This window comes from Pollicipes pollicipes, unplaced genomic scaffold (assembly GCF_011947565.3).
Source record: "Pollicipes pollicipes isolate AB1234 unplaced genomic scaffold, Ppol_2.1 Scaffold_4881;HRSCAF=5763_pilon_pilon_pilon, whole genome shotgun sequence".
Classification (NCBI taxonomy): Eukaryota; Metazoa; Arthropoda; class Thecostraca; order Pollicipedomorpha; family Pollicipedidae; genus Pollicipes; species Pollicipes pollicipes.
Window position 1 is genome coordinate 4,636,259 of NW_023596576.1, and position 17,400 is coordinate 4,653,658.

General features: G+C 50.7%; 2 protein-coding genes across 2 annotated transcripts in view; both read right to left on the reverse strand.

The window, feature by feature from the left end:
* Positions 1 to 618, reverse strand: part of LOC119101826 (transcription initiation factor TFIID subunit 12-like) — a 1,863-nt gene extending 1,245 nt beyond the window's left edge. The window contains 1 exon segment of the mRNA XM_037225252.1: positions 571 to 618. Coding sequence (XP_037081147.1) covers positions 571 to 618 — 48 coding nt within the window.
* Positions 619 to 13,807: 13,189 nt separating this feature from the next.
* The window catches only part of LOC119101828 (fibrillin-2-like), a 4,224-nt gene continuing 631 nt past the window's right edge, over positions 13,808 to 17,400 (reverse strand). Inside the window, exons 2-6 of the mRNA XM_037225254.1 lie at positions 17,027 to 17,138; positions 16,424 to 16,561; positions 15,824 to 15,928; positions 15,432 to 15,641; positions 13,808 to 15,007 (exon numbers count right to left, since the gene is read on the reverse strand). Coding sequence (XP_037081149.1) covers positions 14,795 to 15,007; positions 15,432 to 15,641; positions 15,824 to 15,928; positions 16,424 to 16,561; positions 17,027 to 17,138 — 778 coding nt within the window. The 3' untranslated portion in view covers positions 13,808 to 14,794. The remainder of the gene's footprint in view (positions 15,008 to 15,431; positions 15,642 to 15,823; positions 15,929 to 16,423; positions 16,562 to 17,026; positions 17,139 to 17,400) is intronic.

Genomic DNA, 17,400 nt, shown 5'->3' on the forward strand with positions numbered 1-17,400 from the left:
GACCAATCAAGAGTGCCCTGACAGATTAGCATATATGGCCTAAAATATATAAAATATTCAAAAAGTTGCCTACTAAATATAACGAATATATCAAAGTTACGTATGACAACAGCGTAGATAACTTTGGACAAAAGCAAAGAAGTCAAGATCAACAAAGGAGGCTCTTTATGACCGGCTTGACCAGGCAAATGGACATGTATGGCCTCGGGCAATAGCGTACGACCCCTGGACAGCGTGATGAACTTTAAAATCTCCCCAATCACCACCATCTCCATCAGCTAATAATGATTTTGCCCAGCTTAGAGGCCCTTCACTTTCACTTACGTGTTCTTGACAGTTGCTTGTTCACTTGACTTGTTCTTGGTCGACTGGGGGTCCAAAGAATGCAATTTTGTCGTGTTTGTGTCTAAACGAGAACTTCCAATCGGCCGGTTATGGCCCCCTTCGGGGCCTATGGGGCCCTTTCGGGACCCCAGCGAGAGGCATGGCCCAGTGGCGCCCACATGGATCTGCCGCTTGTTTTGACCTGTTCTGCTCGCCTCGTTGCGCACTAAAAGGTAAATTACCCACCGGGAGGAAAACGCTGTTTAACACGGTGATCAAGCGGGCGCAAGTCATTTTTCCTCAAGCGCAGAAATACTGCAACGATGCCTCCGGAATGACGAGGCAGTTTTTACCACAAGTGATTGCACTAATTGACGTGCTTCCGGAGAGAAAAAACAGATTGGCTCGCATATTACAGCGCTTCATGGGTTTTGAGAATGTACGCCAATCCAATGGCAAAAATGATTGCCTACCAATCTTTCTTTATACTAAAATATCTTTCATCATACTAAACTTGATGCAGCCTAAATCCGTCACAGCAAAGTTTAAAAACGTAACAATAGCAACAAGTGAGCCTATTTCATCACATCTGATACCCTCTTCAATGTTTTTTAGCGTGAAACATTCCCTTAAACACATTTTGAAAGGCTGTTTTTTATAACCCGGACTAATATGAGGTCGATGCCCCTCCCCCCTGGCATTTCCACACTCATGAAGATAGGGCTTAGCGGAAAACACCAATGGATTTCTTTGTCGACGAGATATCGCTATTGGTGCTATTTTGAATGTTGTAAGGTCAATAATTGGCACCATTTTGTAAGTCAACGGCCAAATTTTTAGGAAAATTGTATGCTTTAACTTCACATAATCATATATACAAGACCATGCTTTTTGACCATACCATACCAAATTTGCTTTATTAATTTGCATACCATGCTTTTTGACCATAACAAATTTAAATAGGTGTGTTCCTTGTTCATTTCTGAGTAAAATAGTGTATAGTTCAATGCGTATAGAGCATAAATTTATCATATATTGCTCTAGTCAGTAGTCTCATACTACATTGAACACCCCCTTCCACGTTTATCTAGTATCGCCTATGGCAAATTCTCAGATGGCAGCGCTATCGTTAGAATCAGTCAGGAGGGGATGGCTGCGCTACACTGGTCTTTAGGTCGATGGACGTTTGTTACACCGTTTTACCCAGTGACTCTCTGCACAAAAGGACGCATTAGCGTTCAAGGAGAGCGCCCAGCATGGCTCAATGCCCCCCCCCCCCCGCCCATTTCCTGAACATACTACTACATGAATGAAAAGGCTGCACATATTTCCGTTCCAAATGATTAAAGTAAGACACTGGAACAACATAAACTGCAAATCCAGCAGCTGTATTTTAGACACCCCTTTCTGGAGTGTCTGTAAACGTTATTGATTTCATTTGGACGGAATCTATGATAAATTCCATGAAATTGCATACCATTGTTTGTTGAACGACACCTAAACGTACATGATGCAAATAATGCCTCCGCGGAGAATGAAAAATTCCTACTCATTTGTTTGGCGTATTCGCCCATGGCAAAAACAAACGCATTCTTGATTAACAGAATAATAGCACGTAGCGCAAGTAATCGAGCGCCGTTTTTAGGAAGCAAATCCGTCGAGTGGTTTTCGAGATACAAAGCGGGAGGCCGATTAAGTCACGTGGTGGCTAAATCGGCTTTCTTCTTGCTCTTCATGGCATGGCATGCTCTTCTTCAAAACGACCTCCTTCTCCTGGTAATTACACCTGAATGCCCTGCCCCGTCGACTATCAGCGTGCTTGTGGTGCCCGCTCATGTAGCGCCACGTGTCGTCCAGAATAGGTCGCGGGCGGCCTGACGAGGACCCCGGCTGGAGCGTCACGTGTCGTCCAGGATAGGTCGCGGGCGGCCTGACGAGGACCCCGGCTGGAGCGTCACGTGTCGTCCAGGATAGGTCGTGGGCGGCCTGACGAGGACCCCGGCTGGAGGGCCACGTGTCGTCCAGGATAGGTCGTGGATGGCCTGACGAGGACCCAGGCTGGGGCGTCACGTGTCGTCCAGGATAGGTCGCGGGCGGCCTGACGAGGACCCCGGCTGGAGGGCCACGTGTCGTCCAGGATAGGTCGTGGGAGCCTGACGAGGACACCGGCTGGAAATCCCGGCCGTCAGTGATTGGTTCTTTGTTGGGTCGTCCCAGCCTACCCCGCCGTGGCCCGCCGGCGGTACCTGGGGGTGAACCCCTCGCCGCCCCCCCCCCCCCCCTGTACTGTTCTCCGAGGCACTGTTGAGCGCTGCTTCACGTCTGACCTTGCAAGTATCATGTGAAGTAGTAAAACGTAAAGGATTTCAGTAATGACAGTGGAAACCAGCTAAACGACGCATTGCGCTGGAAAAAAATGGCATGAGGGCAGCAACGCGAATTTGAGGGGTTTAAGCCCCCCCCCCCCCCCCTCTCTCTCCTAGGTCCAGTCACTTGCAGCTCAACTCTCCGAAAATAACAAAGAGCGTTCCCAACTAAAGTTGAAGTTTTGCAAGACCACTGGGCGGATGGGTTTGCCCGGAGCTGATTTACTTGATGTCTCAAAATATGGGTTTTTCGCTGACTCAGGCCGCTTTGTTTGACCTTTTGTAAAAAACGCTTCACCGTTGGTTCGGATTTTTCGCTCGCGTGTGTGCACTTTATTTCAGGTGCACGACTTCACGGGTTGGATAAGCTCATGGGTACCGTATGCAGTAGCCATTGGGTCGGGCCGGGTATATGTTTTGGGGGGAATGATAGTTATTGGTACAGGTATGGCTTTGCAAAATTTCTGGTAGATGCTTCAAGACATACTACACAATATTACTGTTTCCGCTTCTGTCAGTCATAATTCTCCACATTCACGTTTCATTTCTAATTTTCCACCTAAAAGTTTTGGTTTGGGTGTGAAACTTATCGTGACACTTTTCCACTCATTGAAAACTAAGGGGCCGGAGACAAAGCGCACGAGCGATAACAAGGACATACAACTGATTACGAATGGGTAGTGAGTCGGTATGGGGTACAGCTCTATGAGTAGCGGGCGGACTACATACAGTAATTTTTTCCTAACCGTCACCCCTGAATGAACCACCCAAAAGACTGCTCCCCCCCCCCCCCCCACTTTCCCAGCAGTACACAGAGCCATACCTTATCATCAAAGAACATGAGCAACGACTCACGTCACTCCCTGCTAAGAGGCGGATTTATGCGAAAAAGGCGCAAGGAAGCTGCGCAGGAGCAGTGTTAGGCATGCATACGTGTGCGCATTTATGAATGATACGAATAACGGTCATGTTCATCAACTGGTCATGTTCTGAGTTTGCTATTTGTTCTGCTTGCATTGAGTTCACCAAGCTCGGTGGAGCTGGCTGTTGCATTGACTTAAGGAGCCAGCGCCGTTTAGGGGTGACATCCTGCGGGGTGAGATCCTAATCATCAGGCTTAGCATGAGGTCTGACTGCCACCAGAATGTTTATTATAGCATGAGGTCTGAATGTGACCAGGATGTTCATTATAACATGGGGTCTTACTGTGACCATACTGCTTATTATTCACCAGATGAGATGAGGGCCATCGATGTTACAACGTTCTTGTAACATATTACATACTTTTGGGATGGAAAATTAAGCTCTTGGTTTTTGGTAGGTGGTTCTTGTGAAAGTAACGTTACACAAAGTTATATTTCTTGGAGCTGTAGGAGCTTTCAATCGAGACATGTTCTCTTAGCACAGCAGGCAGGATATTTTAAGATTCTGGCAGCAAAGAAAACAAGCAGGAACAGAACATCTTATTGTGAATGTCTTGAATTCAGGGTTACGCGGAACAAGGCGAAGGTGAAATTCGGGAAGCGTTAAAGCAGCAAATAGCTCACGCAGGTATCTTTTTTAATGACTTTTTTGCCTCCTGCATCTCATGGAATTTTGCTTGGGCATGATGTCCAAGACTGGGAGGGCCCTGTGTGAGAGAGCCTAGTTTCAAGTCAAGTGGGGGGAGTGTGACTCGGCATAAACTTGGGGTTCATCTACAAGTTGATATGGCTTAAAACTTCCTTGCTAATGCGATCCCACAGTCATGCTGCCAGGCTTACACATCAGCTCATGAAAAATCCAGGCAACATAGAAGAATAGCAAGAAAATCGTGTAACATATTTTGATTGGCTCCAATGAAAATGATATTGTCACAAATCCGAGAAAGAAATATTTCGGGGCATGCTGGGCTGATCAGCTTAGTCCGACCACCCACCCACCCCCGCCCTCCTTCCCCCTTCTCTATCAGACTGTGAAACTACGCCACACTTTTCAGTCACCGCAAATAAGATCAATAGGTCCATACTGTTGGCCCCTGAAACTTGATTCTGAAAAGGCTTTTAATGCCGGAATAAGTCCGTGCGTACCAAGTTTGAAATGCACGAAAAATAGAACAAGCTGGTGTGAAAACCTGTGGTCTGTCCTCAGAGCTACCAAAGTAGCCGTAAAGTTATAATACTGAGCCGTTTTGCTTTATAATCACGCCCCGTTATCATTTCACCTTTGCGGTGGCTTAAAACTTGATCCAGTGGGCCTAAATCTGCAAACGAAAAAAGACCAATTGGTACCTAACGACAAAAAAGCAAGAGTAAGATCTGCCAGAAATTTGGAAACACTGAGAGAATAGTTCGTTTTTAAAATGGACTGACACTACGAGGCCAAAACCCTCCATCCGTAGTTGATTCCTTTCACTTCCGGATTACACTCGGTTGTAAACCGCTGAGCGTAACAAATTGGAGAATCACGTAAGTTGTTCAGTGCATTTGTGAGGAACTTTTGATGAACCTCGAGTTTATTTAATGCGTCAAAGGTCAGGCCAAAGAGACATTATCTGACCGATTCCATGGCGCTCAATTCTGCTAAAAATCCATAAGGTTGACCAGATTTTGTGTATATTTGACAGTTAATCGATTTGCTGTACAATTGAAAACACCAATGCGAGCATTTGGTAACTTTGGTCAAGCCAGGATAATCCGTGGTCACGAGAGACTATGTCGTATTTGGTCAATATGCAATGCAAAACTGATCTTTAAGTTTTGATTTACGTCTAAAACCCGAAAAGTGACCTAGAATTGCGTATATGTGTGATGTGGAATGATATCTATGGGGCCAAGAACCAAAATGGCATTCAAGCATGCAAAGAAATGGTCGTTTTGGCGTTTTAATGATCGTAAGTGGTCATCTTTTAGCTATCTTTTTACCATTATGCACACTTATTTGCATTTTCCATCACGTCACAGGCATCCATCTTCTTCTTCAGGCAGGCATCTTCAAATTGCCATAAATTTCAACACTGTTCTTTCAAAATATGAACATTAATTGTCGCTGGCCTTCGACTCGTCAGTTGTCTTGTACGTGAATATAATGTTTTCAGTGTCGTAGCCTTTGATATTCATGTATGCATCCTTCTTTCCACATTGCCTGTTGTACTTTGCATGACGAGTATGTGTGCATGCCTATGTTTGGGTGTGTCGACCGCATATTTCATGTTTCTTGTGCATTGCTCTCATCTTTGCATGACTCGGACTCAAGGAATATCCTGTTGGCTTTTGTCATCCACCGGGGACGGGCTACGATGTCAGATAGATAAATAACTGAACGGTCCTCGTCGTTGTGTATTTCGGGAAGCACGGGCAATACCAGCATTAGCTGCTGTGCCGACCGCCAAGGCCCTGTCAGTTGCTGGTCGACAGGGGCGCCGCTTCACTGGTCGAGGCCCGCTCAGGCCGTTCCATCGCCTCCAGTTCGTGATGCGCCACCGCTGCCACGACTTGCGCTGCGCCAGCACACGGCCTGCGGCGTCTGCGAGCTCCTCGTGCACGCGCCGATGCCGTGGTGCTTCGGCTCGCCTGTCTGCTACCTGCCGAGCCACGGTACTGGCTACGCACCACCCTCCTCGGGGCTGCGCGAGCGGCCTGAGACAGATGGTCCGTCCGACAGCGGCTGCGTCTCAGTGGCCACCCGGGGACTCCACGCAGGACGCGCTGCCCAGCATCCTCATGTCGAACGTACACCCTCCTATATCATATATCATATACCGTGGAGCGCGGTCACGACGCCCGCGCGGAGCGGCGAGGTCAGGCTGCATTGCAGCATTGTCACGCGCTCGGTCAGGGGCGCCGCAGCGCCGGTACCTTCCCGTCTGGCTTGTTCGACAGCTTCACGCGCTCCTTTGCCGGCTGGTGTATCATCACCAGCACGTACGACGATGTCAGCTCGCTGTCTGTGGCGCGCGCAATACCTGCCCGCAGTGGACGGTCGCTGCTGCCACCGCCGCTGTCCTGCCGGCGCGCGCGCCGACCACAGCAGTCGGTGACAGAAGTCAGCGCTCAGGTCGCGGGGGGCGAGCCCTGTCGATACGGCACCGTCTGGTGCGTTTTCCACCCTACACTCGAGTGGTCTGACACTACCTCGCCACTGCTCGCGATCAGGCTCAACGGAATCAGACATTCAATAAGAGATACGTTGTGCTCACCTTTTTTGGTGCCGAAGGAAAGGAAAGCATGTTCATACGCCAGCATTAAGGTGAGCCAGGCTGGGATTTCATCGGGCTCCTGACTGATCTCGTGCTCTTCCATATTTCTGTTCACTAATCACGTTTCCACGAGAACTATTGAGAATCGACCTCTCACATTTCAAAGTCTACGGAGAAGCATTAACAAATAGCCCTGGCATTGCAAAATTACACACCTGGGAGAGCATTATTTTTGCTTTACAAAAGCATGAAATAACAAAAGCTCTCTCATATGTATTATGTGTAGGACCATGGCATTGGTGTACGGAAATGATGTCATCGATCATCCAGCCACATGTACGATCAATAACTGTCTCGGGTAGGAGATCCAAAAACTTCACCTCACGGTCACGAATCACTACCATCAGTGTACTGATGCAGCACATTGCGTCACGCATTTCACTAGGACCAACGATATAACCAATACATGTGCCATCATCCGTAGTACACTGCCGAGAGGACGACGGCACAGGCTGGAACCTGTGGGCGGCAGCGAGCTCCCATACTTCGCGATCGTCCTGTCACAGAGAGGGGACTCCCGCCGGACCAGGCCAGACTGTGCGTCTGTCCCGGCCGGCTCCACCCGGCGCCTAGCCAGCTGGCCGGCTCGGTGACCGGTGTGGACCGGACGGGGGGCGGCCCTGACCCTCCGCTGTCAGCCCGAACCGCAGCCGGAAGACGCGTGCCGCGCGCCGCCGGTGCGACCGCAGCGCCCCCGGCTCGGAGGGCTCTCGCCGGCCGTCGTTAGCGGCGCGGGGCGCAGTTGCGTCAGCGCCCTTCGCACCACATGGTGTCGGCTAGCGGACAGAGGCGGCGCCATCTGCCTCGGGCGGGGTCGGTTGGCGGACAGAGGCAGCGCCATCTGCGTCAGGTGGTACTGGTCACCAGACGGAGGCAGCGCCACCTGTGCTGGTTTGTACCGGTCGGCTGATGACGTCATCTGTATCGTGGTATGTCGATCGGCAGCACGGTGATTGGTGATTCAGAGGGAGCCGGATGAAAGGTGAGCAGGGTCTCCTGACCGTACACTGACGCCCGGCCTCCTTGCACGACCAGCAACAGCACCGTCAGCAGCCACTAGCCGCCACATGCGGCCAGGAGTGCCATTCTAAATCGGGTGCGGAGGCTCAGCCAAAAAGGTTGAACTAACCTTCATCCAAACCCTGATTTTCCCTGGATTTCGGCCACTTGGGCTGTTGTTTTTTACATTTATTTTTAAACAACTTGCTTAATGTTCCGTAGATTTAAAGTAGTTTCCCTGCGGAAGAATGACGCCCCATTTTAAGTTAATGTGAGCTGCCTTTTTGGGAAAAGCTTGTAATGTTACGTAATTCATAGAAGAAAAAAAATATCAGTCAATCTTAGTAAGGGATCATTGATGGCTGCCGGCTATCGCTGTCACTGATCGTGCTGTATAAGCACCACAGCCGCGATTTTAAGACAAATATTCTTGCCACTGTTGGGGAAAACGTGCATTTACTTTTATCTGGGCGGCCCTGTGTTTTCATAAGCTGCCGCATGTTGTAATAAATTGTCCTTTATACAAATTTGGGAGCTATCATTCGAAACATTTGTAAAATACTTGCACACTGGGTCAACATATGAAGGAGTAACACATCAGGGGAGCATGACAAAAACATGTATGATACCTAAAGGACACGATTTGGCACAAAGTTAGCATGACGCAGTTAGTGATGTTGTTAGTGTTCCTACTATCTGGTGTATAAGACGTCAAGAATCTTTTTGTGTCTATGTGGCCCAGCATTCCCTCTTTGCCCATTTGCATTGAGGATACTCAATGAGGGGATGATGAGGTATCTGGTATGGTATGAGGTATGAGGCACAATGACGAGGAGGGGACTCAAGTCAGCATTGGGAGGCTTAGGCCCGCTCGAAGGTACATGAAGTGACGCCCCTGCCTGCGGTACCTGGTCGGCACCATGGTCAGATCCGAAGCCCCCGCTGGTGCACGTGGCACACTGTGCACACGCCCAGGCACACAAGCAGGGGTAAAATGTCGTATGCAGTCGTTTCGGCACATCGGTATTGCCGTGGCGTAGCGATGATGCCGCAATTTCCATCCACGCACCGGTAATGTCGTGTGCTACTGCCGTTCGAAACTGAACTGGCCCCTGTCACCCACAGGCATTCGGTTCCGCTCTCACGTTATGAGTGCACGTTATGAGTCAACCACACCTGGGATGAGTTAGGTCCATATCTCTGAAAAGTCAACGCGTGGGAGTTAAAATGGAGTTAAGCGCATGCTCTGGAATTATCGCTGAGTCAGGCCTCATAAAAGTAAACCATGGATCACGATAGCATAGTTTTCGTTGCGCCGGATTACAAGTGTGTGCTGCCTTAAATGGAGCGTTGGTGCATCGGCGTCCTGTCGTCGAAATGCGTGAAAAGTATAATGTATTAGCTCAAAGATCGGTTATATATCTTGATATTCGAACAAAGCCTGCGTCATCTTCTGAGCGATGGTCTGTGTGCCACACTAAGGGGTGCTCTGAAAGAGCCGGGATACTATGCCCAGACGTTTCGGCCGGGGCCATCTTCAACACTTTCACGGCAGCCGCCGGGAAAGAGCGGTTTTGCGTGTAGAGTCCCGGCTCCTTCCAGAACCACCACTTTCAACATGACTTAAGGTTGATCAACCCAGTAGAAGGATGGCGTGACCCCACTCCCACCCCCACCCCTACTCGGATCCGGCTGACTACCCGAAAACTCCATGTGGAATTATTCGCATGCAAATTCGTTCGAAATTTCGTTCCTTTTTTTGCGTCTAAATTGCGGTCATGTCAAAGTTCGCGGTGCAGTGCAAGACCGGAGAGGCGGAATGGGTTTTGCCTGCCGCGAGTAGTACCACAGAGTCGGTTTCCGCTGCCACGATGTCGAACACCAATGCATAGCACACATGGCTATCAGGCTATCTGCACCAAATCCATTGTCATTCATTGCATCAGCGCCAGCTCGAACCACAGCTGACAGACGCACCATCCTAATCTGGCGGGCGAAACAATGGAAGTCAGCCGCGCTGGGCGCGGCTGACGCCGCCGTACCCCGACCGCTGACCCCGAGCCGCCCACGCCCCAGCAGCGGAGCAGTGCGCCGCCACCGCCTCGCCGCGCTGGCCCCGAGCCGCCCACGCCTCAGCTGCGGGAGCGGTGCACCGGCGCCTGCGTCAGCAGCGACTGCAGGCCTCGGCCAGGGGACGTCTCGGCCGCATGAATGGCCTGTCACGTGACACGGCTGACGTCGTGTGGAGCCGCGTCGTCGGATGGCGCTGCGCCGCGGCCCCTACCGTGTCGCTCTGATGCGTCGGCGGTGGGGTAGCGCATGACGCGCCGAGCCTTGGAGGCGTCACAGCTACGGCCGGGCGCGAGGCAGGGACGGGTGCGCCACCGCACAGTGGCGACACGGCTGGTGTGTCTGGTGAGCGCACACTGATATACAGGAGCCAGATCCTGATGTACAGCCAGTGTCCGTCGAATCATTTTTGGAGATGAGATATCCGCTCTTGTCCTTGAGAGCCTCACTCATGTAAGTCATCAGAAATCAAGACGTCGAAAGCCATGACATAAAATGGGAATGTGCACGGTTGATTAATAGCAACCAAGGGTCCAGGTCCAATGTCCAGGGTCCAGAACCAATGTCCCAGATCCTATATATATTTTTCCTGTATGCATATTATATGCACTACATGACAATGGCTTTTATGGCTCACGGCTTTAAATTACATGGCTTTTTTGCTCTCCGTCTAGGCATTGTATAGATGTGCAGAAATAGGTTTATGCCGATTTGTAACCTACGAAATGGACGTATTGGCGAAAATGTGCGCCCTGACCCCTCTCGATTACGCAGCTTCGCAATGGCAGGCGGCTCCTTGGGTGGACAGACAGACATGGCGATATATGTGTTTAAGTCCATTTGTATGCAACTTGTCGCTCCTGAAGTCAACGTCAGAGAACAAGGAAGGGAAAGCAGCATTCTCCTAAGGTCGGTCATCTGGCCCTGTGTTCTGGTCAAGCATGTCCCGCGCATGAACATATCGCCGTCTTGGATAGGAGCAGGTCTTTGGGTGTGTTGGAACGTTGTTGTTTAAAGCTGTAGTTTAGGCAACTCTAGTTGAACACTATGTCTCAATGTTGAAGCAATTAAACACTTCAGTTTAACGTAGCTAAGACTTCGACGAGTCATGAATCGGGCCTACTTGTAATAAGTGTTGTCCCGTCATTTTAACGTTGTCTTAGCCGTTGTCACTTTTTACTTAGGGAAGCGCCATCCTCTTCGGCGGCCTCATTCCAGTCCAGCAGTTGTAACCACATCCCGGAAGCATTGATTTTGGGGCGTAATGACTGTGTGATTATCGGGTATCCTAAGGAGGTGATGGAGTAATGGGGTGATGGATAATCGGGATAATGAGGTCCCTTTAAAGTCCGATGAGATATGAGCTGCCGCCCTTGCGCACAAAAATTGGTAGAAGAAAATTGTACTTTCTTACGGCTTTTACACTCATGAGACATTATGTAAGTTGTTAAATGCATCGCAAAGAGCATTATGCACGTAGAAAATACGGTAAAAGCCTTGTTACCCGTAGAAAAACCGGGAGAATGGAAATATGGAAGCGTTGATATTTCACTAATATGCCTTAATTAAGACGAATGCTGTTGTTCGTTCCGATAAAGGTGCTGTCGAACTATCAGCGTTTCTGCATTTCCCTTCTCCTGGTTTTCCTACGAGGAATCTGGTTATTACTACTGTATTATCTCATGAAAAGTTTACGCATTATCCCACTGCTGTTTGGATTTTTCAATTCAAATTGACGACACTGGTGCAGGCCTCCGGAACATAAACAATCGTGTTCCACCAATTTTTGGAAGACGGTGGACGTTTCGTAGGTTGGACTTTTAGGGCTTGAGGATTGCACTAAACGTAGCCCGCCTGCCTGCGAAGGCTTTGATTCCCTTATCCCAGCGAAAAGTAGCCCCATCTGAACAAAACCAACCATTTTACCAACCATGTGAGCGTGGCAGGCAATGTCATAAGGTGGAGCCCCACTTTGCAGCGTCGCGCTTTCTCCTGGGCTGCGTCACTCCTGCGGTGGCTGGGTAGTGCTGCTCAGGCGTCGAGACCACCCGATTTAAATACCCAATACCCAATGGAAGCCTTCTAAAACGTGCCTGCAACCCCGTCGCTTTGTGTAATAATAAAGTATTTCCAGTTTATGACTATAATGAAACGTCACAAGACAGATGCTTTCTTGCAGAGGCTTTCACAAGGCTTTATTTAGGCTTTCGTTTGCCCATTTCATTGGCTACCCATGGAGCTTTGCTCATGCCATACCCACCTGTTGTTCATTACCGATTAGCTGTAACCATTCGCTACCAACCAGTTTGTATTCTTTTAGCACTGTACTCGGCAAGAGTTTCAGGAAAGTTTACACGCAAAACATACGCTATGCGTCGATAATTGCAAGGTAGCGTGAATAAAGCTAGGCATGGCTGAAAGAAGCACAAATAATATTATACTGATTTTTTTGGAATATCTACCCAGCATTTTTTAAACGTTTACCCACACCCGCACGCTAAAAATTTTTCTCCTAAATTCGTATCTAACACATTGCTCATTCCATGCAGAAACCATGGCTTCACATTACCCGAAAAACCTTCACTTTCTGAGTTTCCAAAGCGAAATGAAGGACTGGCATTCGCTTGCGTGACCAACTGATCTGCTTTCCCTTGCGACTGTTTCTCCTGGCATACATTAAATGCCAATAACGGCATCGGGACAATGTTTTCATAACGCATAACACACTCAGACACGAATTTGGACCCTGCGGCCCAACGTCATGCATCCGAATCTACATCTACGGAGTTCGTCATCTACGACATATCCATTTGCACTGGACTTTGTTGTGTTGATAGTTCAGGTATATGTAGGCGAACCCAAAATATCCGTGTTATTTCAAAGGATAGCTTGCAAAACATTGTTTCTTTCTTACTTCGGACGTTGCGACTTGCCTTTCTTATTCCTGCAGTATCTTTCGTTCCATCCGGAGTTTTCTTTTTTAACATGTTACAATCTGTTGGGCTTTAACCTTAACACAGCCCAGTTAGGGATGAGTAGTAGTACTTAGCAGTTTGACTTAAAGCTTCGTACGATAGTTTTTTAATGGCTACGGAGTTCCGCAGCAACCGGCAATAGCAACAAGCTTCCGCTAGCATTAGAAACAGCACGATCAGTGAAGAATACGCCATGTCGTTGTTCACTACAAGCACGACAAGAGATAGTGAAGGAGATGGACACAATGACAAACAGGCTGTCACAGTGGCTGATTAACTGCAGCTGCGGGGGCAGCCTCACAGGTTCACCCAGCCCCAGGATCGCCTGTGCCCTGCCCCGCCCGAGCCCAGGGCGGCACCCCACACCGGCTCTGTTGGACAGACCTGGCCTCCGAGCGGTCCATGGTGCTCCCTGCCGAGCCTGGTGACAGGATTTGCTGAGGGACGCAGCGCCGACTCCTGTCGAGGCCGAGTGGCGCCCGCCGCGGCCGTCCGACGTCTGAGGAGGCCGCCGGAACAGTGGCCCGCCGTCACGTGGCGCCAGTTTCCCCCCCCCCCTCCCCCCCCCCCCCCCCTCCTGTGAGGTGTGTCGAGGCTCCGATTCGGCTACGTCGGCTCATGCCGGACCGCAAGACGCCACGCCTCAGCTCAGCCGGCCCGTCGAACAGAGGTCGCAGACGGCTGCCAGCGCCGCCGGCAGAGGTGCCGCGCTGCACCCAGATGCATGCCCCAGTATGTTAGCCGCGGTTCTTAGGTGAATTTGAGAATTTTGAAGCAGGTCATCTGCTTCAAACCACGCGCCACGGACATTTTAACGGGCATATAAAACCACGGGCATTTAAAACAAAGTATATTAGTAACAGTTCCAGGATTCTGCTATGGTTAAAAGCCGATAGTTGCGTCGATAAGGACTGCAACATAAGTAATTATAGTCTATCCGTCAACATGGCCTACGTCACTTGAAGGTCCACATCAGGCCATGAGAAGGATTAAATGACGTCATTCTGCCCATCTCACAATGCCCTAGCGGGACCTGTTGCGAAGCGTATCTACACGCAACACTGGGGCTTCGCGAACATTTGGCGTGGTCGATACTGCACAGGTCATCAGCCCAGCTGGATGTCAATCCGTTCTCTAAGCACACCACGCTCTTGACAGCATGTCGCGTTTAAACAGCACTATAGCGACCAAACACCGCCAACTATCTCACACGGTCGAAGGCACGTCGCGGGATTCGTTAGGCTTCAAGACCACACTTGCTGCCCTGAATGTTCTCATAAGACGTGATGTTACAGTTCGTGCCGCATAAGAAAGCATATGGCAAGTTACAGTGGAGTCAAGCGCTCTATGGCACTGTTCTATACTGGCAGTGGAATCGAGCTTTATATTGTCACGCACATTCAGTCTCTCTTCAGCACACTGACATCGGACCTGGAACACAGACACTCGCGAGCTCTGATGTATGGCTCACCGATGCTTACTAACGCACGCAGATACCTATTCCGACACGCACGCTCACCAGACCCGTTCGCCCAACGTGAACGGACGTACATGAGGACGTTTGCACTCCGACTTGCGCGACAAACTCCCTCCGGCATGCTGTGAGCGCGGACAGACACACGTGCAGACTCCATTAACCATCACCGCACACGCGGACACACAGACACATGCACGCAAACTCCCACCGGCGGCTGGCCTGCGGCCCAGCCTGGCGCGCCGCGCGGTGTGAACCGCGCCGGCAGCGGCCGCTAGATGGCAGCACCACACCGCTCAAGAGGACGTCACGGTCGTCGCTAAAGGCGGCGTCACTGTCGCCTCCGCGTCTACTCCACTACCAAGATCCGGACGGGCAGGCGGAACGGCGCCGCGTCCTGGTGACCCGTGACCCGGTGGATGGGGTTGCCGGTCAGCACCAGGTCGTACTGGCCGGGCTTCTGCTGCCTGTGCACGAAGTGCAGCGATGTGATGTCGTTGCGCGTCAGCAGCAGGAAACGGCCCGCTTCGTTGCCCGAAGCGATCGAGTAGTGGACGTTGTGCTGCGGAACAGAGCACACGTGACGCGTGGATCGCCTCCATGGTGGGCGGGCGTGGGCGATCGGTGGGCGTGGATCGCCTCCATTAACAGCGTTAGAAACAGGGTTAAACATTTATTAGCAGCGTTAAAAATAAATGTCGTTTATTGCGACTAGTCCTGTGACCCTTACTGGCTGAAAGACACGTGTTTGCTGCTGATAGATGCGTACGAACTAGTACCGGACCTATATTATGAGATAAGAAACAACGCGCGGAGAATGTTCTCATGTGCTTATTTCATAGGACAAGAAACAAGAAGTTAAGAGGAGATACTAATCGTAAGAAGACACAGGCTCAGCAGATTTCTTCACTTAAAGAGTTTAAATATAAAAGTGCATCGCATCACCTGAAAATAATATCGGATAAAGACGAAGAACCACAGCTGACCTGGAGGTACTTAAGAGCGGGCTGCAGTCGGATGATCTTCGTCTTCTTTCTCGTCTGGCTAAGCTGAATCTGAATCAGGAGGGCATCCTGACCATCTTCGGGCCTCGAGCGCAGCTTCACGCGCTTTCCGGAATGCTTCTTGTGGTGATGCTTCTTGTGATGGTGCTTGCTGTGGTGGTGACTCTTTTGATGATCGGCACCCACGTCCATCTGCAAAACAAACCAGCACGCTGCAGATCACAAGAGCAGACAAGCTGACAAAACACTCAAATCGAAACCGCAGTAACTCGTTTTCTGTACTGCTACACGACACCCAATCCCGCAATGGGTCGCCGGCGGCCGCGGGCCCGTTAAGGAGCTGGCTGCCCCACACCACCTCACTGGCCACTTACCTCGTTCAGCTCTGCGCTGTCGTAGGTACCGTTGAGTCGGAGCAGCTGACGCACCACGTCCAGCGATGGCGCGCTGCGTTTGCCGCGTGGGCTCTTGCCGTTGATCTGAGTGGAGAGGTGGGTGTGTCACTACACCGAGCGGGGACAGTGGGAAGCGAGTGAGAGCCGCGTGGGCTCTTGACGTTGATCTGAGTGGAGGGGTGGGCGGGTCAATACACCGAGCGGGGTCAGGGGGAGGTGAGGAAGGGCCGCGCAGGCTCCTGCCGTTTATCTGAGAGGAGGGGTGGGCGGGTCAGTACACCGAGCGGGGTCACAGGGAGGCGAGGAAGAGAACTCATATCACACAACCGCAGGCGTGGCCTTCTACAGCGCTATCGTGTTCCCACTTTTCCACATTGTCGTTCTCCTTGTCTCCATGCTGGTCTCATGGCCTGCCTGTTACGTGCGTGAGAGATTGCATTACAGTGAACATCCACGGCCATCTTCATTGTTAGCTGAAAGTTAGCGTCCGACTGCAATGTACTAGCCATCTTTGGTATCTATCATCCACCGACTCTTGATTGCTGACCGGGCCAGGCTCCGGCTGGCATCGCTGCTGACCTTGCAGGAGAAGCAGCCCTCGGTGCTGATCACGTTGCTGGTATCGGTCTGAGTGTTGAACTGCTGGTAGCTACTGTAGGAGGTCTGCTGCGAGCTCCAGCCGCCACCAGCCGGACTGATGGTCGATATACAGTGGCCCTGTAGGAGCAAATGGACACGTTAGACCCCTGATGGTCGGTATACAGCGGCCCTGTTGGAGCAAATCGACACGTCAGGCCCTGCAGAAGTCATCATATCTTATTACAGGCGTAAGGAGTTAGACTGTGTGCATGGCATGGGATTCATTTCAGTAAAATACGGATGTGAGTGCGAATGATTTATGGCGCGAGACAAGGAGCATTACTAGGACATTCCTCAAGTCCCAGCTGCGATCGAGGATGTCACAGATGATCCGATACGAAGTGTGATTCATGGAAAACAGAACCAGGCGCTTCGAGTAGAAATTACCCTCACCTTCGACTAACCCAGCGAAGCCGCTTTATCATATAACGTAGCTTACTAAACCGACATACCGAAACATAGTTTTCAAAGCTGAATAACGGTAAAATACAGCATGTCCAACAGCAAAATGCCTAGCTACCTATCGCCAAACATTCTACTGACCTGTCCGAAGCTCTGGTAGCCCTGGGGACAGCCGCAGCTGACGCCACCAGCGCCGCCCGACGGCTGGCAGCCGAACGAACAGGAGCTAGACACGCACGCACGCCGGCGCCATCTGCGGCAAACCCCGGCCGAGGGCCGTGTTACCGGCTTGGTCGGACGTGGCGGTCACCGGGCATCGGCCGACCCTCACAGAGATGTCAGCAGCTGCGACCACACGCGCAGCAGCTGCACGCACGTCTAAGGGCCGTAAGATGGATGTCGTTCTCAAAGAGACGATACATTGTGCTCGATACGGATGTGCCAAGGGTCATGTCCATCAGCCAAAAGGAATCATCCCGGCCTGCCTCTCTCGGTCACGCGGTTTCGACAGACAT